Source organism: Leucopleurus acutus (assembly GCF_964270905.1).
Source record: "Leucopleurus acutus genome assembly, chromosome: X".
Lineage (NCBI taxonomy): Eukaryota > Metazoa > Chordata > Mammalia > Artiodactyla > Delphinidae > Leucopleurus > Leucopleurus acutus.
In genome coordinates this window covers 103,080,768-103,106,570 of record NC_139148.1, presented here as the reverse complement: position 1 = coordinate 103,106,570, position 25,803 = coordinate 103,080,768, and the positions used below count along the sequence as shown (strand labels likewise).

At 48.3% G+C, this 25,803-nt stretch overlaps 1 protein-coding gene across 1 annotated transcript in view; it reads left to right on the top strand.

Annotated features, from left to right (window-relative positions):
- Positions 1-25,453, top strand: part of SEPTIN6 (septin 6) — a 54,336-nt gene extending 28,883 nt beyond the window's left edge. Inside the window, exons 4-8 of the mRNA XM_082864271.1 lie at positions 10,233-10,419; positions 13,360-13,521; positions 19,418-19,514; positions 22,227-22,395; positions 25,256-25,453. Of these exons, the coding sequence (XP_082720397.1) occupies positions 10,233-10,419; positions 13,360-13,521; positions 19,418-19,514; positions 22,227-22,395; positions 25,256-25,433 (793 nt within the window). The 3' untranslated portion in view covers positions 25,434-25,453. The remainder of the gene's footprint in view (positions 1-10,232; positions 10,420-13,359; positions 13,522-19,417; positions 19,515-22,226; positions 22,396-25,255) is intronic.
- Positions 25,454-25,803: the final 350 nt, after the last annotated feature.

Genomic DNA, 25,803 nt, shown 5'->3' with positions numbered 1-25,803 from the left:
TCTTGTTCCTGATCTTAGTGGAAATGGTTTCAGTTTTTCACCATTGAGGATGATGTTGGCTGTGGGTTTGTCATATATGGCCTTTATTATAATGAGGAACGTTCCCTCTATACTACTTTCTGCAGGGTTTTTATCATAAATGGGTGTTGAATTTTGTCAAAAGCTTTCTCTGTATCTATTGAGATGATCATATGGTTTTTCTCCTTCAGTTAATATGGTGTATCACATTGATTGATTTGCATATGTTGAAGAATCCTTGCATTCCTGGGATAAACCCCACTTGATCATGGTGTATGATCCTTTTAATGTGCTGTTGGACTCTGTTTGCTAGTATTTTGTTGAGGATTTTTGCATCTATGTTCGTCAGTGATATTGGCCTGTAGTTTTCTTTCTTTGTGACATCTTTGTCTGGTTTTTGTATCAGGGTGATGGTGGCCTCATAGAATGAGTTTGGGAGTGTTCCTCCCTCTGCTATATTTTGGAAAAATTTGAGAAGGATAGGTGTTAGCTCCTCTGTAAATGTTTGATAGAATTTGCCTGTGAAGCCATCTGGTCCTGGACTTCTGTTTGTTGGAAGATTTTTTTTATTATTTATTTTTGGCTGCGTTGGGTCTTCACTGCTGCACACGGGCTTTCTCTAGTTGTGGTGAGCGGGGGCTACTCTTCGTTGCAGTACGTGGACCTCAGTAGTTGTGGCGCACGGGCTTAGTTGCTCGGCGGCACATGGGATCTTCCCAGACCAGGGCTCGAACCTGTGTCCCCTGCATTGGCAGGCGAATTCTTAACCACTGTGCCACCAGGGAAGTCCTGTTGGAAGATTGTTAATCACCGTTTCAATTTCAGTGCTTGTGATTGGTCTGTTCATATTTTCTATTTCTGCCTGATTCAGTCTCAGAAGGTTGTGCATTTCTAAGAATTTGTCCATTTCCTCCAGGTTGTCCATTTTATTGGCATAGAGTTGCTTGTAGTAATCTCTCAAGATCTTTTGTATTTCTGCAGTGTCAGTTGTTACTTCTCCTTTTTCATTTCTAATTCTATTGATTTGAGTCTTCTCCCTTTTTTTCTTGATGAGTCTGGCTAATGGTTTATCAATTTTTTAAATCTTCTCAAAGAACCAGAATTTAGTGTTATTGATCTTTGCTTTCATTTCTTTTTCATTTATTTCTGATCTGATCTTTATGATTTCCTTCCTTCTGCTAACTTTGGGGTTATTTTGTTCTTCTTTCTCTAATTGCTTTAGGTGTAAGGTTAGGTTGTTTATTTGAGATGTTACTTGTTTCTTAAGGTAGGATTGTATTGCTATAAACTTCCCTCTTAGAACTGCTTTTGCTCCATCACATAGGTTTTGGGCCGTCGTGTTTTCATTGTCATTTGTTTCTAGGTATTTTTTGATTTCCTCTTTGATTTCTTCAGTGATCTCTTGGTTATTAAGTAGTGTATTGTTTAGCCTCCATGTGTTTGTATTTTTTACAGATATTTTCCTGTAATTGATATCTAGTCTTATAGCATTGTGGTCGTAAAAGATACTTGATATGATTTCAATCTTCTTAAATATACCAAGGCTTGATTTGTGACCCAAGATATGATCTATCCTGGAGAATGTTCCATGAGCACTTGAGAAGAATGTGTATTCTGTTCTTTTTGGATGGAATATCCTGTAAATATCAATAAAGTCCATCTTGTTTAATGTATCATTTAAAGCTTGTGTTTCCTTATTTATTTTCATTTTGGATGATCTGTCAACTGGTGAAAGTGGGGTGTTAACGTCCCCTACTATGATTGTGTTACTGTCGATTTCCCCTTTTATGGCTGTTTGCCTTTGCCTTATGTATTGAGGTGCTCCTATGTTTGGTGCATAAATATTTACAATTGTTATATCTTCTTCTTGGATCGATCCCTTGATCATTATGTAGTATCCTTCTTTGTCTCCTGTAATAGTCTTTATTTTAAAGTCTATTTTGTCTGATATGAGAATTGCTACTCCAGCTTTCTTTTGATTTCCGTTTGCATGGAATATCTTTTTTCTATCCCCTCACTTTCAGTCTGTATGTGTCCTAGGTCTGAAGTGGGTCTCTTGTAGACATCATATATGTGGGTCTTGTTTTTGTACCCATTCAGCCTGTCTGTGTCTTTTGGTTGGAGCATTTAATCCATTTACATTTAAGGGAATTATCGATATGTATGTTCCTATTACCATTTTTTTAATTGTTTTGGGTTTGTTATTGTAGGTCTTTTCCTTCTCTTGTGTTTCGTGCCTAGAGAAGTGCCTTTAGCATTTGTTGTAAAGCTGGTTTGGTGGTGCTGAATTCTCTTCCCTTTTTCTTGTCTGTAAAGGTTTTAATTTCTCCATCAAATCTGAATGAGATCCTTGCTGGGTAGAGTAATCTTGGTTGCAGGTTTTTCTCCTTCATCACTTTAAATATGTCCTGCCAGTCCCTTCTGGCTTGCAGAGTTTCTGCTGAAAGATCAGCTGTTAACCTTATGGGGATTCCCTTGTGTGTTATTTTTCCTTTGCTGCTTTCAGTAATTTTTCTTTTTCTTTAATTTTTTATAGTTTGATTAATATGTGTCTTGGTGTGTTTCTCCTTGGATTTATCCTGTATGGGACCCTCTGTGCTTCCTGGACTTGATTAACTATTTCCTTTCCCATATTTGGGATGTTTTCAAGTATAATCTCTTCAAATATTTTCTCAGTCCCTTTCTTTTTCTCTTCTTCTTCTGGGACCCCTATAATTCAAATGTTGGTGAGTTTAGTGTTGTCCCAGAGGTCCCTGAGACTGTCCTCAGTTCTTTTCATTCTTTTTTCTTTATTCTGCTCTGCAGTAGTTATTTCCACTATTTTATCTTCCAGGTCACTTATCCGTTCTTCTGCCTTAGTTATTCTGCTATTGATCCCTTAGAGAAGGCTTTTCTAATCATGACACAGGATCCAAAAGTCATAGAAGACTGACAGATTTAAATTTGTTAAAATTAAAAACAAAACAGAAACAAAAACCTTTTTCTTGTGGGTGAAAAGTGTCGCCTGCTTTTTCAGTAAACAAAGGATATTGAGGCCATCAAGCCAGCAGCCACTGAGGCCACCTGCAACAGTGCACCCTGCGGGGACTCAGAATGGATGGAGAAAAGGAGGATACTGGCCCTAGATAGTTAAGATGCCCGTCAAAGGCATGATTTCAGTGAGCCCAGCCAGACTCTTGTCTCTTCCCATACATAGAAAAGTGCTACATTCATTAACTTGAGATGTCTGGTATTCTTTAATTAACAGTAATCTTTTGATGTTCTGACTACCTGGTTTTTGTTGCAAAAACCCCTGTATATCCTGGCTCCTCCTTTACCTCTTTGGAGCAGTCCCTCAGAACTCTCTGAGAAGCTGTCTTCTGGGCTTAAGGCCTCAGTTTTGTCCACCAAATAAAACATAATTCTCAACTTTTAGGTTGTGCATTTTTTCAGTCAATAGTCTATTGAAACATACTATAAACAAAAGTAAAAACAAACTACAGATGGGGAGAAAATATTTGCAACCTGTATGGCAAAGGATTTTTCTAAAATGTAAAAAGAGCTTCTACAATTCAATGAGAAATAAACAAGTAATGGACAGAAGGGGAAATGTAAATGGCCCATCAACATATGAAAGGATTGTCATTCAGCTTCATCAGTGAGTAGGGAAATGCAAAATGAAGCAACGAAGTATTTTTTTCATCTATCAGATTTGCAAAAATAAAACATAAAAATATAATATCCATTAATACCAGGTAATTTTATTCATGTTGCTGGGAGTATAAATTGACACAGATTTTGTAAAGGTCAAATTTGATGGTATCTGTTAAAATTTTAAATGTGAATATCTTATGATCCAGCAGGTCCACCTTTAGGAATATAGCCTAGAGAAACAACTGTACATGTTCATAAAAAGCATAGAAAAACGATGTTCACTGCAGCATTGGTTATGGAATGAAAAAAAATTTTTAAACAGTCTAAATTTCCACCAATAGGGCAACTAAATGATCTATAGTACAACCATACCATGGAACTGTATTTGGCAGTGTAAAAGAATGAGTTAGATCTATATATACTTACATAAACATGTTGTTAAGTGAAAAAAAGAAGTTGAAGAATGATACACAGATCATGACGCCATTTGTATAAATCTGCCCCTTCCCAATAAAACAAACATTTCTCTCTCTGTTTATAGAAGCAGAGAAAAAAGTCTGCAAGAATAATCAACAAACTAAAAATGGTAACTACTATTAGTAGTTACCTCTGAGGAGGGTAGATTAAGTACATGTATTCTTTGCATAATTAAAAATAAATTTGGGGGACTTCCCTGGTGGCGCAATGGTTAAGAATCTGCCTGCCAATGTAAGGGACACGGGTTCGAGCCCTGGTCTGGGAAGATCACATATGCCGTGGAGCGACTAAGCCCGTGTGCCACAGCTACTGAGCCTGCGCTCTAGAGCCCACATGCCACAACTACTGAAGTCCGCGTGCCTAGAGCCCGTGCTCCGCAACAAGAGAAGCCACCACAATGAGGAGCCCGCTCACCGCAACGAAGAGTAGACCCTGCTCGCTGCAACTAGAGAAAGCCTGTGTGCGGCAATGAAGACCCAATGCAGACCCAATTAATTAATTTAAAAAATAAAAAGAGTTGAAAAAATTTAAAAAGAAGCAGATAAAGTGGATATACATTGCTCCTTTAAAAAGCTTTTCTGAGCTGGGAAAAAGATAAAGCAGTGTGTGGAGGGAAGCAAGAAGGTCACAGGTGAGTTTTATGAGGATGGGAGAGATGACAAGGGCTTGAACAGGAGCAGAAGCTTCCAGGATGGAGAGGAGGGGGCAGATGTGAGAGATAGAAAATAGTAACCAATTGATGCGGGAGATCTAGTTCAGTTTATAAAATACTAAATGCCTACTGTGTGCCAGGTACAGTGTGAGGTGCCAGGGCTACTGAGAAATAAGACACAGTCTCTAGTTAAGGAGCTTGTAGTTGAGTAGAGGGGGCAAATATGTAAACAAACTCTACATAATGTGGTAAGTACAGTAACAGAGGTATGTGGAGGGGGCCTGTGCGCACAGGAAGAGCAGCAGTCAAGCCTGGTGGCGGGAGTATAAGGTGCAGGTTGCTGAAAGGGGAGAGGAGGTGATCAGGAATGACTGGGCTAAGTCTTGAAATCTTGCAGGATGAGTACAAGCTAGTGAACTGGCTTAGAGTGGGTATTCAGTACACATTTGTTGAATGAATGAATGATATATACATTGATGGGAAAAAGAAAATAAACACCTCTAACTTTTCATCATTTAAAACCAAAAGTATCCAACCCACAGACATAGAAAACAAACTTATGGTTACCAAAGGGGGAAGCGGGGGAGGGCTAAATTAGGAGGTTGGGATTAACAGATACACACTACTATAGACAAAATAAACAACAAGGACCTACTGTATAGCACAGGGAACTATGTTCAATATCTTGTAATAACCTATTATGGAAAAGAATCTGAAAAAGAAGATATACAGTATAACTGAATCACTTTGCTGTACACCTGAAACTAACACAACATTGTAGATCAACTATACTTCAAACAACAACAAAAAAAACCCGAAGTACCCATTGAAGGTTTCAACTAGGATGCTGGTGAGGGTGGAAAACAGTCTACAGTGCGTTGAGGAATGCACGAGAAGTAAAAATAAATAAATGAGTAGATTATTCTTTCATCTACTCCATCCATGCATTAAATATTTATTGGGCACCTGTTACATGCCAGACCCTGTGGTAGGTGCAGAAAAGAAACTTGACTGCTAAGGGAAGAAAAGACACAGGGCAGTAGTTGGGGAGAAATGTGTGGTTGAGGAGGACTGGGCTGTGGAAAGATCTTTTTTTTTGGTCGTTGTTGTTGTTGTTTTGCGGTACGCAGGCCTCTCACTATCGCGGCCTCTCCCGTTGCAGAGCACAGGCTCCGGACGCGCAGGCTCAGCGGCCATGGCTCACGGGCCCAGCCGCTCCGCGGCATGTGGGATCTTCCCGGACCTGGGCACGAACCCGTGTCCCCTGCATCGGCAGGCAGACTCTCAACCACTGCGCCACCAGGGAAGCCCAGATTTTTTTTTTTTGAGATGAGGGAAGACTTAAGCCTGTTTATAGGTTGCGGGGAGGGAGTAGTCAGTAGTAGGTGAGGAGCTGATAGATGAAGCCAGGTTCTCAAAGAGCCTGAAAGAAATAAGATCAAGTACACAAGGGATGGTGGACCTTGAACAGGATGAGGGACCCTTCATCCTCAGAGACCAGAGGGGAACAGGGAGGGGGAGGGAGTGAGGTGGGTTGGGGCAGTGTGAGCCTGGTGACCTTGATTTTGTTGACAAAGTAGAAGATAATACCGTCTTGTGAGAGGGAAGGGGTCATGAATAAGTTCTGAAGCTTGAGGAAAGTGTTGAAAGTTTGGCATGGTCAATGAAAGCAGTAGGAATGGAGCCAATCAAGGCCGGGCAAAAGGATTGTCGTGCTGTTTTAAAAGGCCTATAATGAGGTTGGAGGCCAGGAATTTGGGTACCAAGACCCAAAGGTTTTTGTTTGTTTGTTTGTTTAATATTTATTTATTTATTTATTTTGGCAGCGTTCGGTTTCAGTTGTGGCGTGCACGTGGGATCTAGTTCCCTGACCAGGGATCGAACCCGGGCCCCCTGCATTGGGAGCGCAGAGCCTTACCCACTGGACCACCGGGGAAGTCCCCAGGACCCAAAGTTTTGTGATTGCTTCGAGTCAACTTCAGCAGCAGTGGTGTAGGAGCAGAAAGCAGATCCTGAAATTTGTTCCGCCCAGCAGGTTTGCTAGGCAGGGAGGGTAGAAAGCAGGGCTGTGGTGGGAGATGAGTTGATAAAAGAGCGTTTTGGACAATCAGTTATGGGGGTCAGCCTGGCCGAGAAGGAGATGAGGCCAGGAGGGGGTTGATATCCTGTGAGATAACGGAGAGCTCAAGGTACCAGAGGATTCTGTGAGGTGAAAGATCAGGTTTAGGCAGACTGAAAGCATAGGAGAGCTGGGAAGTTGTGCAGTGGTGGTCAGATAGTGGGGCGTTAGAAGCTGTCTTGGGTGAAGCTGGCCTGGCAAATGCTTTGATGTGTAGGTGGCTGAAGTAGAGGGAGCTGGAGGTTGGTGAAGTTGAGGCGATCAAGGAGTAAAGAGACTGAAGGTTGATGGCCTGTCCTCAAGCACATTGCAGTCACCAGAACAGGGAGAAAGACGGGGTCAGGCACCACCAGAAGAGGATGGAACAGGCCTCAAACGGAGACAGTTTTTTACACTGAGGTAGAGGAGTAACGCCCTAGAAGTGGCGCTGAGGGGCTACCTGAATGCCCACACACTGAGCCCAATGTACACAGGTTGTGGGAGAATAAGAAGCCTACACAGGGGACTTCCCTGGTGCCGCAGTGGTTAAGAATCCGCCTGCCAATGCAGGGGACACGGGTTCGATCCCCGGTCCGGGAAGGTCCCACATGCTGCGGAGCAACTAAGCCCGTGCACCACAACTACTGAGCCTGTGTGCCACAACTACTGAGCCTGCATGCCACAACTACTGAAGCCTGCGCGCCTAGACCCTGTGCTCCACAACAAGAGAAACCACTGCAATGAGAAGCCCGCGCACTGCAGCGAAGAGTAGCCCCCGCTCGCCACAACTAGAGAAAGCCCGCACGCAGCAACGAAGACCCAGCACAGCCAAAAAAAAAGAAGCCTACATAGGAGGGGGCTGCCAGGCAATGGGGTCCTCAGGGTTACGGGGTCCTCAGGGTTGCAGGGTCCTCAGGGGAGAATTGGATTACCAGTAGTGTGAAGAGGTAAGGCAAGTTCTGTGAAGAGAAAGATGATATAGGCCAGCACTTCTCAAACTTTAAAGTTGCATACAAGCCACTGAGGCTCTTACTAAGATGTAGATTCTGATCCTGTAGGTCTGGGTTGGGGACTGGAGAGTCTTGATTTCTAACAAGCTTTCAGGTGACCACAGTGCTTCCTATTCAAGGACCACACTCTGAGTGGCAAAGAGGTAGGCAGTTTTGCTTACCATGGTTCAGGGGTTTCAGAGGGCACAGTGGACACATTTTTGAGGGGTGATGAGTCCATGAGGAGAGAGTGGAATAGCAGTGAGCATAGCGGGAAGAGGTGGCTGGAAGGATGGAGTAGATTAGGTGTTGTCACTCTGGGCACTGTTCCGGTAGACCTGACCTTATGGTATCTAGGCTTTGATGGCTGAGATGGTGCTGTTCAAGTATAATGTCTGTGACCAGGCCTTCTGGGTTTCTAGCAGGGGAGCTTCTGACAGCTGCGTTTGCACTGAGGACTGGCACGTGGGAGAAGGAGACTGGGATGACTTCCGGGTGTCTAGGAAGCAGATAGGAGACAGTGATAACTGAGGCCATGGGAGTGACCAGGACCACGCAGGGCTAACGGGCATGTGATGTGTAGAATGACAACAAAAGATGGTCCAGGGGCTTCCCTGGTGGCGCAGTGGTTGGGAGTCCGCCTGCCGATGCAGGGGACGCGCGCGGGTTTGTGCCCCGGTCCGGGAAGATCCCACATGCGGCGGAGCGGCTGGGCCCGTGAGCCATGGCCGCTGAGCCTGCGCATCCAGAGCCTGTGCTCCGCAACGGGAGAGGCCGCAACAGTGAGAGGCCCGCGTACTGCAAAAAAGAAAAAAAAAATGAAGTAAAAAAGTTATGTAATGGAGGGAAAAAATGTAGCAGTGCCATAATTAGATCACTCAAGTGAGCCTGTCACCTGAAAATTAATTGGATAAACCTAAGGGATGTATCCCGCCGCCCCCACTCCTAATTCTTCAGGAACCTTCTAAGGATCTCTGCAACCAACAGATTCTTTGATGCTCTTACCCTTCAGAACAATGTTTGACTCATAGGGGTCAAAGGAAAAAGAAAGGACTATATTTTTAGCTTTTTCTCTGAGGCTCCAGAGGTACCCAGCATCTGGCTCTCTCTGTATGTAGCTCTCAGAATCTAGAATTCTGTGATTCTTTTTAAAAAAGCTCTTTTGCCTTCTCTACTAGGGGGATCTTTCAAAAAGGCTCACGGTGGGAGCTGCTGCTCCTCCTTCAGTCGTGTTCCCTTCCCACAGTGGTCTCTGCAGACTCCCTGTCCCGGGCCGGATGCTAAACCTCTTCCAGCTTGAAGGGAGAAGCCCTGGAGGGAGGGGCAGCGGACAGACAGGGAGATGAGAACAGAGGCAGGGCGGAGGCTAAGATGACCTAGCTAGAGCAGGAAGAGGCTGCAGGGGCGGCAGGAATGGCCTGGGAGAGAACAGAGAAGCTTCCCAGGACAGAGAGGAGACTCCCAGCAAGACTTGGAGCCACACGGGAGCGCCGTGCCTGGAGACTCAGTGAGCTGGGGGGTGGGGCGTGTGGAGTGTGTGTGTGTGTGTGCGCGCGCACATGTGTCAAGGTTGTGCAGGCGGGACTATCTTTACCAAATTTTGTCCGAATACGTAGACTTTAAAGTCATGACCTTAGAGGAAATGAGAACTGGAAAAATATCTGGACCTTAGGGGAGCCAAGTGGGGAGCGCCTCGAACCCAGGAAGATTGAGCAGAACCCACTGTGTTCTGGAAGATTCCCCAGCAATGGGTCAAGGAGAGGTCCTGACCACCACTGGGTACCAGCTTGAGTATTAGGCACTGCGGGGGAGACGCAGGAAGTGGAGACATGAGCCCAGGCTGGTGTGCAATCAGCCCAGCCACAGATACTGCCAGTGGGCTCCACACTGCATCGGGGCCCCATGGGGGCAGAGAAGGGCCCTTCACTGTCCCTGCCCTTCACAAGGACACAGTCTATTTGAGGGAACACTAATCCTTGTGAAGCAACAGTAAGCGATCCAATAGCATAATTCTGTTTTACACTCCTGGGTCACAGAAGGGATTTCTGGCAGAACTGGGGAATTGTGGAGGAGATGGGCATTCATCCGAGCCCTGAGGCCTGGGAGGGCAGGATTGGGATGAGAAGAGACAAATGCACATTCTAGAGAGAAAGCGCACTGACGGGCATATGGTTGGCTCACGTGGGGACCAAAGAGGTGGCCAGTCTGACGGAGTTGGAGGCCCCACTGAGAGGAGATGGAGAAATCCAGCTGGATGGGGAGAGTCGGATTACCAAGGACATTTGCAACTTCTAAAAGAGTTTCGAAGCCTATCAAAATGCAGGTTTTTGAAGTGGTCTGGCCATTTCCCTACTCTCTCCTTTAGCTACAGGCCCATTGTGGAATTCATCGACGCCCAATTTGAGGCCTACCTGCAGGAGGAGCTGAAGATTCGCAGGTTACTGCACAACTACCATGATTCCCGCATCCACGCCTGCTTGTACTTCATTGCCCCCACGGGTCATTCCTTGAAGTCTCTGGACCTAGTGACGATGAAGAAGCTGGACAGTAAGGTACCGAGGCCTGGGAGGCAGGGACCAGGGCAGGCGGGAGGCAGGGCAAGCTGGGCTCCCTCCTGCTGGTCTCCTGTGCAGTGCAGATGCCAGAGCTCAGGAGAGGTTTTGTGGCATCTTCATCCTCCCCTTCATTCCCTGTCCCTCCATAAAGATGGTGTTGATTGACCCAGCACCTGAGTTGTATGCTTTGCGATGTTTTCCCAGCACTGGGCATGAGTCTTCCCTGAGCTGTCTTTCTGCCCTGATCCCTCTTGGGAATAAAGGTGGATGCAAGCAAGACGGCTGTCTGGGTCTAGGGCCTTAGGCTTTGGCGATGCAAAGGTGTTTTTCCTTTGTCCTGATGTTAACTGACCTTTACTAGAATCAAACATGCAAACTTGACTTCAAAAGTTACTATTCTTATTATCAATAATAATTTTATCATAGCAGCTAACATTTTTTAAACCCTTATTATATGTCACCACTGTAAAAGTACCTCATGGAGTAGTACCTCATTGAATCCTCACAACAACTCGGTAAGGCAAACACTATCATTACCTCCCATTTTATAGGAGAGAAAACTGAGGCTCTAAGAGGTTAAGTGACATGCCCATTGTCATATAGCCAGCTCCTGGCAGAGCCTAGATTTGAACTCAGATCTGTGGCACCAGGTTATGTTGCCTCCATACCCAAGGAAGATGGCTGTGGGAATCAGGCACATCCTGCTTTAAGATAAACTGAAAAATGCAAGTCCCACATCCGATATAAATTAGACAGTGATTCTTCATGTTAAAGAATTATTGGCTGTGCAAAAGAGTCGACCACAGGATTCTTTTTTTTTCTTTCTTTTTTTTTTTGTGGTACGTGGGCCTCTCACTGTTGTGGCTTCTCCCGTTGCGGAGCACAGGCTCCGGACGCGCAGGCTCAGCGGCCATGGCTCACGGGCCCAGCCGCTCTGCGGCATGTGGGATCTTCTCGGACCGGGGCACGAACCCGTGTCCCCTGCATCGGCAGGCAGACTCTCAACCACTGTGCCACCAGGGAAGCCTGACCACAGGATTCTTTAAAAAGCCTAATTACTAGTACGTTTCCTCCCCTAACATTTCATATGTGTCTGGCACTGTGATGAGTACTTTATAGGCATTGTTTTTATTTCATCCTTCCAATAATCCAGTGTGGTGGGTACTACTATTATCCCCATTTTACACAGGAGGAAACTGAGGCACAGTCAAGTAGCTTGCTCCAGGTCAGACAACTTGTAATGGGTCTGGGATTCAGACCGAGCTCTCTCTGACTCCAGGGAATTTATTTTACCAGAAAAAATCTACTTTATATGCAGTTGTTTAGTAGCACATTCACTATAAAAACGGAGTTTCAGCTAGCATCGAAATAGGAGCAGTTTTTCGTTTTTCACAGCAGTGAGTTCCCTGCCCACGAGTAACGGGCCGCTTGGGAAGTGTCGCCACATCCTGCATGTCTTGAAGAGGGTAGCAGAGTGATGCGGCTGGCGGCCTGGCGGAGGAGCTGAGTTAGGTAGGCCTGTGTTTACAACGTGCCAGTGGGGGACGTGGCGAAAAGTGTTGCCACCTTGCCAAGGGCTTCGGTCCCCACGCCCCAAGGCTTTAAGGGAGGCACCTCCAAGGTGCAGTCTTTCTTTGACCAGCACCTGAAGCTGCGGTGTCAGCCTTGAGAGGCGCTCCTGAGGCAAAGAGCAAAGGAGGTGGGATTTGTCTTAAGCCTAGAGCTCTTTTCAGGGCCCAGGTACCATCCATGCCAGCCCATTGGAGTCTGCTGGCAGGACCAACTGTGCTTTCTGTGTGAACTTGAGCTTAGCTGTGCTGTGTCTCACTCAGGCATGTAGGTTTCTTTACCCTCCAGCAGTAAAAGCCTTGTCACTTCTTGGAGGTATTTCAAGGATTGAGGTTCAGGTGGATTGAACTTTGGGTAGCATTAGTCCTTTCTCCTGCTGTCCAAAATTGGGCATTTGTACCTACTTTCTTTTTTTTTTTTTGGCGGTACGCGGGCCCCTCACTGCCGTGGCCTCTCCCGTTGCGGAGCACAGGCTCCGGACACGCAGGCTCAGCGGCCATGGCTCACGGGCCCAGCCGCTCTGCGGCATGTGGGATCCTCCCGGACCGGGGCATGAACCCGCATCCCCTGAATGGGCAGGCGGACTCCCAACCACTGCGCCACCAGGGAAGCCCTGTACCTGCTTTCTTTATGCAGAAATTAATCATGAGACTCCGGCAGTATAACTCTTTTTGGCTAAGTCTCAGATCAAATTGGTAACACAGGGTCATCATCACGTAAGTGGGTAGGTTCATGAGTGTTTGCTGCCAGAAAGAGGGCCAGGTGTGCATCTTCACAGAGCCCTGCCCTTCTTCCCTTCGCATGTGGTTCCTTTCATACTGGCTGGGGCTAGCCTGCGCCGATGGGCTGGGACAATTTACTGTTAGCAAGGAGTTGCCACCTCTCCCCTTGTCCACTGTCGATTCCCAACTCTCGTCTTTGTGCTTCAAATCACCCAAGCAGTTCCCTTGATATTAAGATATCACATAGCTCATCAGTTTGGATCTGAGCTGGCAGGTTAAGACTGTGGACTTAGGAATAAGGCTAAACTTGGATGTGGATCCCAGTTCTGTTACTTACCTGCTCTGTGGCCTTGGACAAGCTACTTAGCCTCTCTGTGCCTCAGTTTCTCATTGTGGTACTAATACCTCCTGGGAGGGATTTTTGTCAGGGTTAATTGTGTTAATTCTTGTAAAGCACTTAGTTCAGTGCCCAGCAAACAGTAAGCACTCATTGTCGTATATTATATTGCTGTTTGGCCATGGTGGTGGCCAGTCCTGGACTACTGTGTTGAGCTGCTCCCTCTGGCAGCTGGTAGAAGTCCTAGGTCGTGCCGCTATCAGCTGCAGATTACCAACAATGACGCCGCTTTGCTCCTCCCTTCTCTAGGTAAACGTCATCCCCATCATTGCCAAATCAGATGCCATTTCTAAGAGCGAGCTAACAAAGTTCAAAATCAAAATCACCAGCGAGCTTGTCAGCAATGGAGTCCAGATCTACCAGTTTCCTACAGATGATGAGGCGGTGGCAGAGATCAACGGAACCATGAACGTGAGTGGGAGTACAGGGCTTCAACTTTCTGGCCATTTGCTCTTAATTATTATTATTATTATTTTACCAAATAGCAGTCAGACGTCACCATCCATCTTAGTGTAGTCAACTTTCATTATCCGAGTCTCAGGGATTCAGACCTCTCCTTCCACCCTCCTCTCTGATGCCACACTGGTCTAGGCCAGGCAGCCCCCATGGGACTGCCGGCAAGGCAAACGGTCCTTGTCTCTGACCAATTGAAAGAAGGCAAGGCTGAAAAAGCTGGCTGGCTTTGGAGACTCGAGGCTAATCTGTACTCAGATAATCAAGCCCTTTGCCCCTGGGACATGTAGCCTCCAATTTTTCTGGTGACTAGAGAAATGTTATTTTTAAATTTCAGGGTTACGCTCTGCTTTATGAAGTGTGAATGAATTGAAGAAAAAACCACAACCAACCGCTTGCCATCTTCCCTCTCACTCCCGCACTCCCCCTTCTTTACAATGTGTCGACGCTGTTGCCGCGAAATCGTCAATGTTGTGATTTCAAGGAGACAGATAATAGCTTGCAGAAAGCCTCTGCTTTGGGAACAGATTTCTTTTTCTCTGTTGAGAGGCATCAGTTTTTCCTAATGACATAATGCCTGGGTATAGCCAAACTCAGGAATGCCTTGTAATAAAAGCCATTTTTAGAAAACTTTCCTGCTGCCGCCACCCCCGAAGTTATCATTAGAGCGTCAGCTGCCACCTCCTATGAATCGGCCAACAAATTAGCATAGCGGGGCAGCAAGTCACTGTCTCGCCTGACTTCCTGCCCATCAATACACCCGAGATATGTCTGTGATGAGAGGTCCCTCATCATCTTTGACAGAAATCTGGCCCAAGGGTAGAGCTGTGTGGATTGTGGGAGGTGGAGTTGTAGCCTCTCTGACCCGTCATGAGCATTAAAAAAACTGAAAAAAAAAGATTAGTGTTTATCCTCTCCAGCAGTCAGGGCGTTTTGATGGAAACTAGCTTCTGGCATGATGAGAAAACCTGAAAGGGTGCCTAGTCTGCAAGAAAATTGGAGCCTAGAGAGAAGCGTCATCAGGCACTGATGTCTGGAAGCGCCTAGTCACCTCAGAACAGCAGGCCCCATAGACACCTTCTGAACGTGGATTCCGTAAGTCACTAGGCAGCTTTCAGGCTTGTGGCTTGCTTTGCTAAGGACAGATAGGGGCGAAGAGTCCTCAGCAATCTCAGGGCATCACACAAAACGACCTCTGGCTGCATTGTGGGTCAGGAGTGGCAATCACGTTGGGCTCTGCTCTCGACTTAGCTCTGGGCCCTTGCTTGGAGCTCGGGCAGCCTTGGCCTCAAGGTCAGAAACTTCCCGTGCTACGAAGCAGCAGTCCTCAACCATGCTGTTTTGGCTGTGAAGGGGTTCTGGGTCCTTTCTTACGTTAGTCCAGTGTTTCACTTTGAAAAACTAAATTTGAGTGGGTTCCGGGTTAGCCCTATAACAGCATCACTCAGCACTCATCCCCTTGCGTTCCCCCAGGCTTTTTTGACTGGGAAAGACGGGTGGCTCACAGCTAGCGTGCCTGGACTGGGCATGTGCACGGGAGGGGGCGTGCATGTGAACGCTGTGTGTTACATGTGTCGTGATGGGGGAAGGGTGGGGAGTTGCTGCTATAAAATATATACACAGGTTTGCTGAGCCTGCCTGCCACTGGAGCAACTGTGTCAAACTGGGTCTTCGGACAAGCCGTGCATATGAAGCTGCATCGTCAGAGAGCCGGGCTTGGCTGGTAGGAGGAATGGGTGCTGGCCTTTCAATTCTGAATTTGACTCCAGCCTCACAGCCTCGGCCACCCCAGCCAATTGTCATGGGAACTGGATTGGAAGAGGGGAAGAAGCCTCTTGCCCAAGTGCAGAAGAGCCCCCAGTCATCCTGCAGCTCCCCACTAGGGACTTTCATGGCAGGAAATGAGAGTCGTGAGGTCTGGCTTTCCCCTGGGCTTCTGGGTGGCTCTGAAAACCCTTATTTCAGCTTGAGGGGAAAGAGAAGGGAGGGAGAGGTCTTCTTGCCTGCTCCTTTCCACCTATGCTCTGAGAGCTCTCAAGGTTGTAGATTTTAATGCTTAAAATTGCTATGTGGTTCAGATCGAATGTTGTTCTTTGAATGCTTCAAATCATGGCCAGGGACCAGGGACTAGGCCCAGTTACTCGACTCGGCTCAGTCAGTTGGCTGCCTCCGAGGTCTTGGGTTTGGCCCCCGCAAAGGCATTTGGGCCCAGTGAGAGCGCATGGGTGACCGGGAGGGTCACAGGGAGACCCATAGGCACAAACCTGTCTCCTCCTGGGGCAGCAGTGCCATTTCCATTGTTGGCACATACTTTTGTGGGCATCACCACCAAGGGTTGACTTGAGAGAATCAGACAATTCTCGGTCACTGGTAGGAGCCTAGAATGGAGGCCAGCATAACCGGCAGAACGACTGGGAAATACTCTCTCCCTGGGAGGAAACCACACCCATTCGGGATATTACCAGATGAGAGATAAACGGTGGTCCTGACACTCTATTTCACGAGGCTTAGGGGGATGGTCATCTAACCTCCCTAGCAGAATGGGTGTCGTGGAACCAGAATACAATAATCATGCCAGTTGGATCATCAAACACTTTAAAATGTACCGAGAGGAATTTAAGGTACATATGAGGCTGCAAGGGTAGTGAGTCTGGGAACAGACTCCCGGGAGGAGGCTGAGACTGGGGCATCCGAGGTCTCTTGGGCGAGAGAGGGTAACACGGAGTCAGTCCCCTTAGGAACTTGTCCAGGTTTCAGCAGCTGCGCCGTCTTGCATCTCCCCTCTCCTCCCTGGGCCCACACATACAGAGTGTCAGCCCTGGAGGTGGGGTTGGTTGGAGGGTTTACCTTTTCCCTGCTCTGCTCGACTCTATTCTGGTTTTCAGAGCCATCAGTGTCTCAAGGGCAGCATGGTTAAAGCTGAGCTGACTTCCAGCCCTGGGTGGTTGGGAGAGGCTGGCGGCTACAGCGCGGTGTCCTCACTGCTCCCTGGGAAGATCTGGGCACGGGACTTAGGGACCTGGGCAACTCGGTTAACTTTTCTCTGCACCAGTTTTCCAAATCACGAATGGGGTTTATACTAACCGCCCTGTAAGCCTGTTGTAGAATCGAATGAAATCTGCCTGGGAGCACTTGGAAATGATATCCTTGCATGTACTTATCAGGACAGACTTTGACGCCAGTTGCAAAGGAGTGTGTGTGAGGCCTCGGGAGCGCTCTGGAGCTGCCGTGGCAGGGGCTGTGTGTCTTAGAGCAGGGAGGGATAAAATGACAGCAGTTTAAGGAGGAGGGAAAGTAAGTGACCCTGGCATTCTAACTAACAATGTTTTTTGGAGAGAAAAATAACAGTCCCAAGGGAATACTGACCTTTTTTTTTTTTTTTAAATTCCTTTATTCTCGTCCTGGATTTTGTTTTCTTTTTTTTGCTCTTAAGCCCAGAGAAGTACTTCCCACTTCACATGCCCTCCTCCTCCATCACTTTCAGCCGAGAGCCCAGGATGCGTGAGAAGGATGCAACATCTCCTCCCTCGCTCTCGCCCTCTGCCATGGCTGCCCCTTCGTGTGACTGAAGCTTTGGGCTGTCTGCAGGAGGGGCAGCCTTTTCCTTGAGAGTGTTTGGGGGTGGATTTGAGGCTCCCGATGTGTCTTGGGTCTCTGAGGGGGAATGAGTTGTGTCCAGATGACCCCCCCCTGCAAAGCCAGCTGGCAGAGGTCACAGACGCTCTGGCACTTAGGCAGAGTTTTCAGGATTTCATTGCCCCCCATGCCATGCTCTATATGTCGCATGCCCAATGATCCTCGTGATCGGTCCCCTACTAGGACTGATGAAACATTTCCCACCTCCACCCATCACCCACCTTCCATATCCATAACCTCATCTTTCCCTCTGTCCTCTGTCTGCACTTCGGGGACAGTCATTGAAGTGGGAACACCTGAGATGATCATTGGAGAGCAGCTGAGAGGGGGTGAAGGGGGAGCTGCTTCAGCTGGATAGCCAAGGACCTCGGGGGGTTAGCAGGTGTCCTGGGGCTGAGCTCCTGACTAACGCCTGTGTTCCTCCACTCTGAAGAACATTCTTGGGGTGCAGAGTTAGAGGAGAATGGAAAGGAAGGATTGGCTGTGAGATCAGATTTCAACTGCCTCTTACAATCTGGCCTTGCATGGCCAGTTCACCCCCAGGGTTTAGAGTGTTCCCCTCATCTGCTGCTCGAACCCCCCAAAAGGGAGTGGTAGACCAGCAGGGGTGGGCTTTGAAGTCAGAGAGACCTGGATTCCGCCCCTAGCTTTGCCTCTTACTGCGGTGTGGCTGCTGGCAAGTCATTTAGCCCTTCCGGACTTCAGTTTCCTCTTCTATAAAATGGGGATAATAAGAATACCTACCTCCTAGCGTTGTAAAGATTCAGTGAGATAATGCAACGTAGAGCACCTGGTATGTGGGAAACAGAGCTGCTGCTAATATCAGGTCCATAGCTCCCAATCCCGTTAGTACGATTGCTACTACCTACTCTGTGAAGCCTGCTTCGACTTCCCACGGAATTAGCTTCTCCTTCCTCTGAGTTCCTCCAGCCCTCAAGCCTCTGTTCATAGTCTGGACCTTGACTGTATTATCACTGTTGGTGCGTCTTTCCCCTACCACACTGTGCACTCGCCAGGGGCAGGCTCTGAGCTTTTTCGGCGTTGTATTCCTCTTAATGCCTGGCACGTAGTAGGAGCTCAGTAAATATTTGTAGACTGGATGAGTGAGCAAGTGGGTCAGAATATCTGAGATTGAAGCCTGTTTCTCCAAGCAGGCTAAGAAAGCTTGTTCCAGTGGACTTTTTCCTTCTCTGTGTAAAGCCCTTTTGGCTAAAACTCCACCCAGGATCACCTGGTTTGTAAACAGTATTTATTCAGTGCTTCCATTTGGCCGGTGGTGACTCAGACTTATAACCTGGCCGGCTCCCTGTGGAATGGGGTGCAGTGCCGGTGTCCCAGGTCCCACGCTACCAGATGGGGGTGGCTGCCTCTTCTCCAGGCCTCGCTCCTTGTTACCCCCCTCCCCCGCAAGCATTTGTACTTTTCCTTCCTCTGCTATTCCTGTGGTCGTGCCACTGCCATTCAAGGAGTATTTATTAAGCACCTACTGTGTGCAGGGCACCAGACCATACACTTGAGCCCTTGGGCATATTCTGTCTTATGTGATTTGGGGTATGTAATTCAGTCTTCCCCAACCAGAGTGTAAGCTCCCCGAGGGCGAGAGAGTGTGTCTTCTACTCCTTTTGCTTCCCTTACAGCCCCTGACGCAGAACCCCGCACAGGGATGGGCACGTTAAATGCTTGGGGACTTGACTTCTAGGCTCAAGAGCTCAATGCGAGCTCTTGCTCTGGGGAAGGAGCGTCCATGTCAGTCAGCAGTGTGGTCTCTGTATGTGCCTGTTCTCGGCGCTGTCACACGCCGGGAAGGGGGGGCAGTGATCCCAGCCCCTTGGTTCTCCTTTAGTCTCTCTCCACACATAGCCCCCCCTCATCGCACTCACCTGCGCTCCAAAGGCTCTTCCCCTCGGCAACTGTGAAGACTGACCAGCTGGCTGATCTGTGTATCTGCTTATTATCCTGCTTACTTACTGTCTCTGTTCCCTATGCACTCGGCCGTGTCCTTGTTACCTTCGATTGTGAATTTCTGAACAGCAGGAGCTTGGACTAGGCCTGTTCTCCCTACACAGCTCGGGAGCTTAAGAAAGGTCTCTTGATAATGGCGACAGCGAGGGACACTGCAGCTGGAGCGCCGAGGCCCCGGCGATGACCAGCAGCTGAACTGGGGGTCGCTCAGTGCCTTTCCCCGGAGTTCAGAGCTTTTGTCTGCCTCCCCTTCCAGGCCCACCTGCCGTTTGCTGTCATTGGCAGCACAGAAGAACTGAAGATAGGGAACAAGATGGTGAAGGCGCGGCAGTATCCCTGGGGCACGGTGCAGGGTGAGTGAATCTCCAGGAGGGGGGCTGCGCTCAGGGATCCCCTTCTGTCTGTCTCTTTGCTTGTCCTCAACCCCTGTGTGACCAGTCCCTAGCTTGTCCCCAGTCTCTACTCATTCAGCTTGGGCCTCAAACATCCGTAGGTGTTGCCAGCAGGCAAACTCTGGCTCCATACCTGGATTCTCTGCGGTGAGCAGGCTCTCTTTGTCTGTAATGGAGAAAGCATTCTTAAAACAAAAATAAATGTACTTGGAGTAAGGTAGCAAGGAGTGTGTGAGAAAGCATGTGTACTCGCCTGCGTGTACCAGGAGACCGACAACAGTGTCCACAGCAGCATTGTTTATAATAGCAAATAATTAGAAACAAGCCAGACAGCCATTAAAAATAGATTGGGAGAATTGTGGAATGTTCAAATAATGCAATATTATTCAGCAACGAAAATGGATGGACTTTAGTTACATCTACAGCAATGCATCTCAGAAACATAATGTTGAGCTGAGTAAATCATAGAAGAAGACAGGCCGTATGATTCCATTTATACGGATTCCAAAAGTAGATAAAACCAAACTTTAGGAATTCATGCATATGTGGTAAAACTATAAAGAAAAACAAAGGAAGGATAAATCCCCAACTCAGGCTAGCGGTTAAGTCTTGTTGCAGGGAAGGAGAGGCATGAGATCAGGGACTCAAAGGGACTTCTAGGGCCCTGGTAACGTTTCACCGGGGCCATGGATACATCGGTGTTCTGTTTTTTTTTTTTTTTAAACCTTTAAATTGTACATTTCAAGCACTCTTTTGTATGTATGATTATTTTGCTAATTAAAAACAGACGTATTGCCTACGGGCTCAGGAAATTTCCTTTTGTGGTCTGCCTGACACACATTATGTGGTACTAGTTAGTCCAGTGGATAAGGCCCAGGACATTGCCATGGGTGTACGAGGTGTCTGGTCCTCCGAGTCTCCAGCCATACGCTGGGTGGCAGATGGCAGGGGCACCGTGTGTGAGAGGGTGGCTGGTTCACTGTAAACTCATTCCGGCCACTGAGCAAACAACCAGAAGCTGGTGGGAAGTTGTCCACATCACATCAAAGGCTGGCAGGCTCTGGGGCACGCCAGACACCCTCCGGCGATAGCTGGCTTTTCCGCGGGTAAGGACAACGCTGGTCATCAGAACCATGCTAGGTTTTGGTCTTCTCTACCATTTGGGTCTGGGGATGCTCCTCCCAGAACATTTGCAAATGCTTTCTGGACCAACAGTCCCACCCTGGGAGTGAATTTTGGAGTCTGAGAGACAGGAACCTGAGGTGAAGTGAGGAGAAGCTAGCAGACGTGGTCCCAATGACATATTCCGATTCAGACCACCCCACGACCAACCAACAAAGGGGGTTTTCCAAGTGTTTCTTGTAAGTCGGAGTTCGTGGTTCTGTTTGAGTGAGAGAAGCCATGCATTGTCTGGGCCTTGCAGGGCCTTGGAGTCACTCCTTGTGACTGGCCATCAGGGACCACTCTCCAGGGATGGAGGAGGAGATTGTCCTGAGGAGTTGCCTGACTTAACGCTGATACGTTCTATGACAGCGAGGGGCTTTCTCCCAGAGGCAATGTGTCTTAGGCAAAGGGGTTATATGAGCTGATTTGGGCTTTGGAAAGATTGCTCTGATGACCGCAATGCAATCTGCTGCAACCCTGCCCCACCCTGTCATCCTCATGTCCCTCCCTGTCCCCACGACCTTCTCCCAGACCCGTGAGACAGAATCTGGGGTGACTGTGCCTGTTCATCATCTCAGATGCTACTCTTTTGAGGAGGGGGCTTGTTCACTCAGGCTGGAAAGTGGGGCCCACTCTGTCCTGGTCATCATTGCTGCCATCAGGCCATTATCCACCCTCTGAAAACACCTCCTTTGAAGCTTCTGCCATACAGATGGGCCACACCTGTGGTCCACATCCCTCCTTGTCACTGTCATCTATTGATGTCCTAGTTCTTCTCCCTTATTCTTTGGACTTTGGCACCTGGTCATAGCCTTTGTCTCTCCTTTAGAGGACCTGGATTGCAATCCTAACCCTGCGACTTCTAGTTGTGTAACCTTGCCTGACCTCATTGAGATCTTGCAAGGATGAGTCCCTTATCTGCCTGATTAATTCCTAGCCTTCCTTCAAGAGTCATCTTAGGGGTCGGTCATCTCTTTGTTGAAGCCTTCACTCTCCCTGGAGTTCCCAGGCCCCCGGGCTTTTCTGGGCTTTTGTTGCACCTTGGCTACATACCTCCATGTTGGTAATTTTTGCATTGTATTATGTTCTTCCACTAAACTGGAAGCTCCTACGGGCAAGACTCCATGTTTTTGAATTTCCAGTGCCTCACACGATCCTGGGAACAGATATTTTGCAAGTATTTATCAGATGGATGGTTGAATGTGCATTTGCCATCGTCCTAAAAGTGGTGCAGAGCAAACATTTCTGTGAATGTCTGATGGGTGAATTTGGGTTGAGGTGCTAATGAATGTCTTCTTAGATATTTTTATGGTATTGCAGTTTTCCATTAGTGTCATTCTTGTAACTTTTCATTTGCCTTTTTAGTAGAAAAGCCAATTAGGAGGCAAAATTGCGAGCTCTATATACACAGATTGAAAGGCGATGTCACTGTTAGAATTTCCCATCTCATTTTGTCCATTTCTGCTTCTTGTGACCTTCCTTTCCAATACCCCAACCGCTGCTATGCAGTTGAAAATGAAGCCCACTGCGACTTTGTGAAGCTGCGGGAGATGCTGATCCGGGTCAACATGGAGGACCTCCGGGAGCAGACCCACAGCCGGCACTATGAGCTGTACCGCCGCTGCAAGCTGGAGGAGATGGGCTTTAAGGACACCGACCCCGACAGCAAACCCTTCAGGTACCTCTCCCACCAGCCCGGCCTAGCTCAGCTCAGCGCACACGATGCGGGGCGGGGCGGGGGTGCGGTGGGGAAGCCTCGCCCTGGAGAATTCACAGGGGAGGTGAGACACGGGTGCCCAGACCTGGAGCCACAGGGCTAAGTCGCTCGCCACTTCCACTTGCCCGTCCCTTCTCTGCCTCGGCACACCTGCCAGGGGGAGCTGTGGCAGGACGGGCTTGGTAAGCATTGCTGTCCTTGCTTATAAGGGTGGGGGCAGGGAGGAGGCCAGGGGATGGGCGAGGCCGATTGTCTCGCCGCCACAAGCATTCACACGGCAGCTGCGAGCCCTGAGCCCGGGCCTTGTTCCGCCACGTGGCAGTTTGTGTCTGGCCACTGCCCTACTTTCTACATCAGGCTCCTTCTGCTCTGTCGGGTTTCCAGTCTGTTCTTTAGCCCCCTCCCTGTTATCAAAACCAGATGGGACCAGGCAGCAGTCATTGCACAAGTGTTGATGAACTTCCGGCTCTTCAGTCGCTGTCCTTAGTGTTTGTGTTCAAGGGCAAGTTTTGTTTTGACCACAGGATGTTAATAATCATTGACATTTCAAATCAGAACCAAGATGCTTTCAGAGAAGAGGAATGTTTTTGAAAACATTGCTTCAAATGCTTTCAAATAACTATGCTGATGGGAGCTATATGTTTAAGTGTTTGATCTAGATGCATGGTGTGTGACGTAAGCCCCACATTGTAAATTACCATGTGGTGTCCTTTATTGGAGCTCAGGTCCCCTTTCAGGAGCTGTCAGGCCTCGATAAGCAAGTTAGGGGAATGCTTGTGGGATAAGATGGCCTTCAAATGGCCTCTGAGATCCCACAGTACTTGTTCACAGCAGAAAGCCAACCTGGAGGCAAAGCATAGCCATTCCTTTGGGGATGCCTGGTTCTGGAGGGGCGAGTGAACGCCCCTTTCATGGACAGGGGCTGCCGGAGCCCCTGGAGTTGGAGGAAAACATGCTGGTCTCTCTGGTGGGCGTTGCCTTTGCTTTCTCCCTCCTTCCCTTCCGACAGCTTTAATCTGCACCTGCGGGGGAAGAGGTGTCGTCTAGTCCCCTCTCCTCCTAGGTCGCCTCCAGCCTGACTACCTCTGTTTCCCGCGTCTTTGCCCTCTGCACGTTTTCTCTGCTGGCTCCTTTCCATGTTGCAGGCAGACATTCTCATCCTAGAGAAACTCTCCCTCACCCTGCTCCTCGTCACCAGCCTCCGCCCTGTCAAGGAGTTTGGCTGTGACGGGAAGGGGAAGGAATTGTTCCGTGTTTACTGGCTTCCGCCTCCACTGCACCACTGAATGCAGACGCCTCTCTCCAAGGTCAGCAGTCACATACTCATGGCCAATTCCACTGTGGCCTCTGAGTCCCATCTTTTTTTAATCTCAACATAGCATTTGATACTCGTCCCCTCTGCCTCCTTCCCGAAATTCTCTCCGCCGTTGGCTTTTCTAGCACTGGTCTGGCTGGTTTCAGTCCTCTCTCGCGCGCTGCTACTCCTTCAAAGCCTCATCGACAGGTTCATTTTGTTCAGCTTCTGCCTTTCCCCGTTCTTTCTGATGGCCTCTGCTCCTTTCACGCTCTCTGTTCTTTGCAGCTGGTTCTTTCTACTCTCACAGCCCTAATTACCACCTAGAAATAGATTACTCCCAAGCTAACATCTTACTTTTGAGCTCCAAACCCAGTGATCCCACTGCTTACTGGATATTTTCACTTGGCTGTCCCATAGAGGATGTACCTGAAACTCAAGCTGTCTCAAATTTAATTCATCTCCTTAAACGTACTCCTTCTCCAGTGTTCCCTGTCGTAGTACATAGCACCACCATCCACCTGGTTGCCCAAGTCGAAAAACCAGAATCATCTTTGACTCCTCCCAAGTCCTGGGAGTTCTGCTTCCCTCGCTTGTCTCCCATTCCCACATTCCTTCCCAGCCCTTGACGTTAATTAAGATCCTGTCATTTCTTACTTGGATTGTTGGAAAGTCCGTCCTTCACACAATGCCCAGAGTGGTCTTTCCCATTTTCAGAATGTATCAGGTCAGCCCTGCTTAAAACATCTAAGTCTTAACATGGCATCCAATGCCTGCTCTCTCCTGCCACACTCAGGAGCCTCGTCGCCCACTACTCCAGCCAGGTGTGCCATTCCTTCTCCACATGTACCCTTCCACAGGCTGCCCTCTTCGGAGCACACATCCTCTTCCTGTTCACCAGGCTAACTCCTATTTCTTTAAAACTAAGTCCAGGCCGGGGGCAGGGAGACTTAACCCAGGCATCTCCGACTAGACTGTGAGTTCCTTGGCGGGCACAGTGGCTGTTGGCTCTAGATATTGAGTGACTAGCATAGTATCACTTATTTCTGTGTCCAGCACATGGTGGAGTCTCATCAAGTGTTTGTTGAAATCGTTCATCAGTGTGATCAGTTTCAGAGCCAGGACCTGGCAGCATAGTGCAGGTGGAAGGACCTAGATTATGAGACGAAACCCAGCTTCCGGTCTCAGCTCTCCCTCTAACTAGCTGTGTGATCTTGAGCGAGTCACCTCACTTCTCTGGGCCTCTCTCTTTATCTGTAAATCAGGGTATAGAAGCAGATGTTCTAAGTCACTCCCAGTTCCAGATATCTCTCGGGCTCACCGGGGTGGCCCCATAACCCCGCAGCACCCTGTGACCCTGCTGTCACGTGCCAGTCCAGGTGCCCACAGCTCTGTGCTTCTGCTTTTGCACGTCCCACAGAATTGAGGAAGAGAGGGTGGGAGAACCCAGGGAGGATCACTGGGGCCAGTTTTCAGTGAGCAGGAGCCATTCCAAAGGCAGGGGAATTAACCTGACCATGTTCGCAGCTTACAGGAGACTTATGAGGCCAAAAGGAATGAGTTCCTAGGGGAGCTCCAGAAAAAAGAAGAGGAGATGAGACAGATGTTCGTCCAGAGAGTCAAAGAGAAAGAAGCTGAACTTAAAGAGGCAGAAAAAGAGGTAAATGTGAGCCTGCGTGCCAGGTGGGAAGGAAAAGGAGGCTGAACTTGGGCAAGACAGGGGTTCCTGCCCCAAGAGAGCAGCTGGGGGAGTCTTGCAGCCTCGGGGCAGGAATGGGGCACAGCACCTGTCGCCGTGCCTTGGCTGGCACAGAGGAGGCTGTGAGATCTGTGTCCTCTCCATGCCTCATTCCCCAAGGCGGGGATGTTTTCTCATTCTCTGTTACTTAGTTCACTAGAGCCGCACTGTCCCATATGGTAGCTGCTAGCCCATGTAGCTATTTAAATGAATTGAAATTAAGTACAGTTTAAAACTCAGTTTATAAGTTGCATTAGCCACATTTCAAATGCTCAACCCTCATGCCACAGAAAGTTCTATTGGGTAGCGCCACTCAAGAGTCAAGACCTGACCTAGC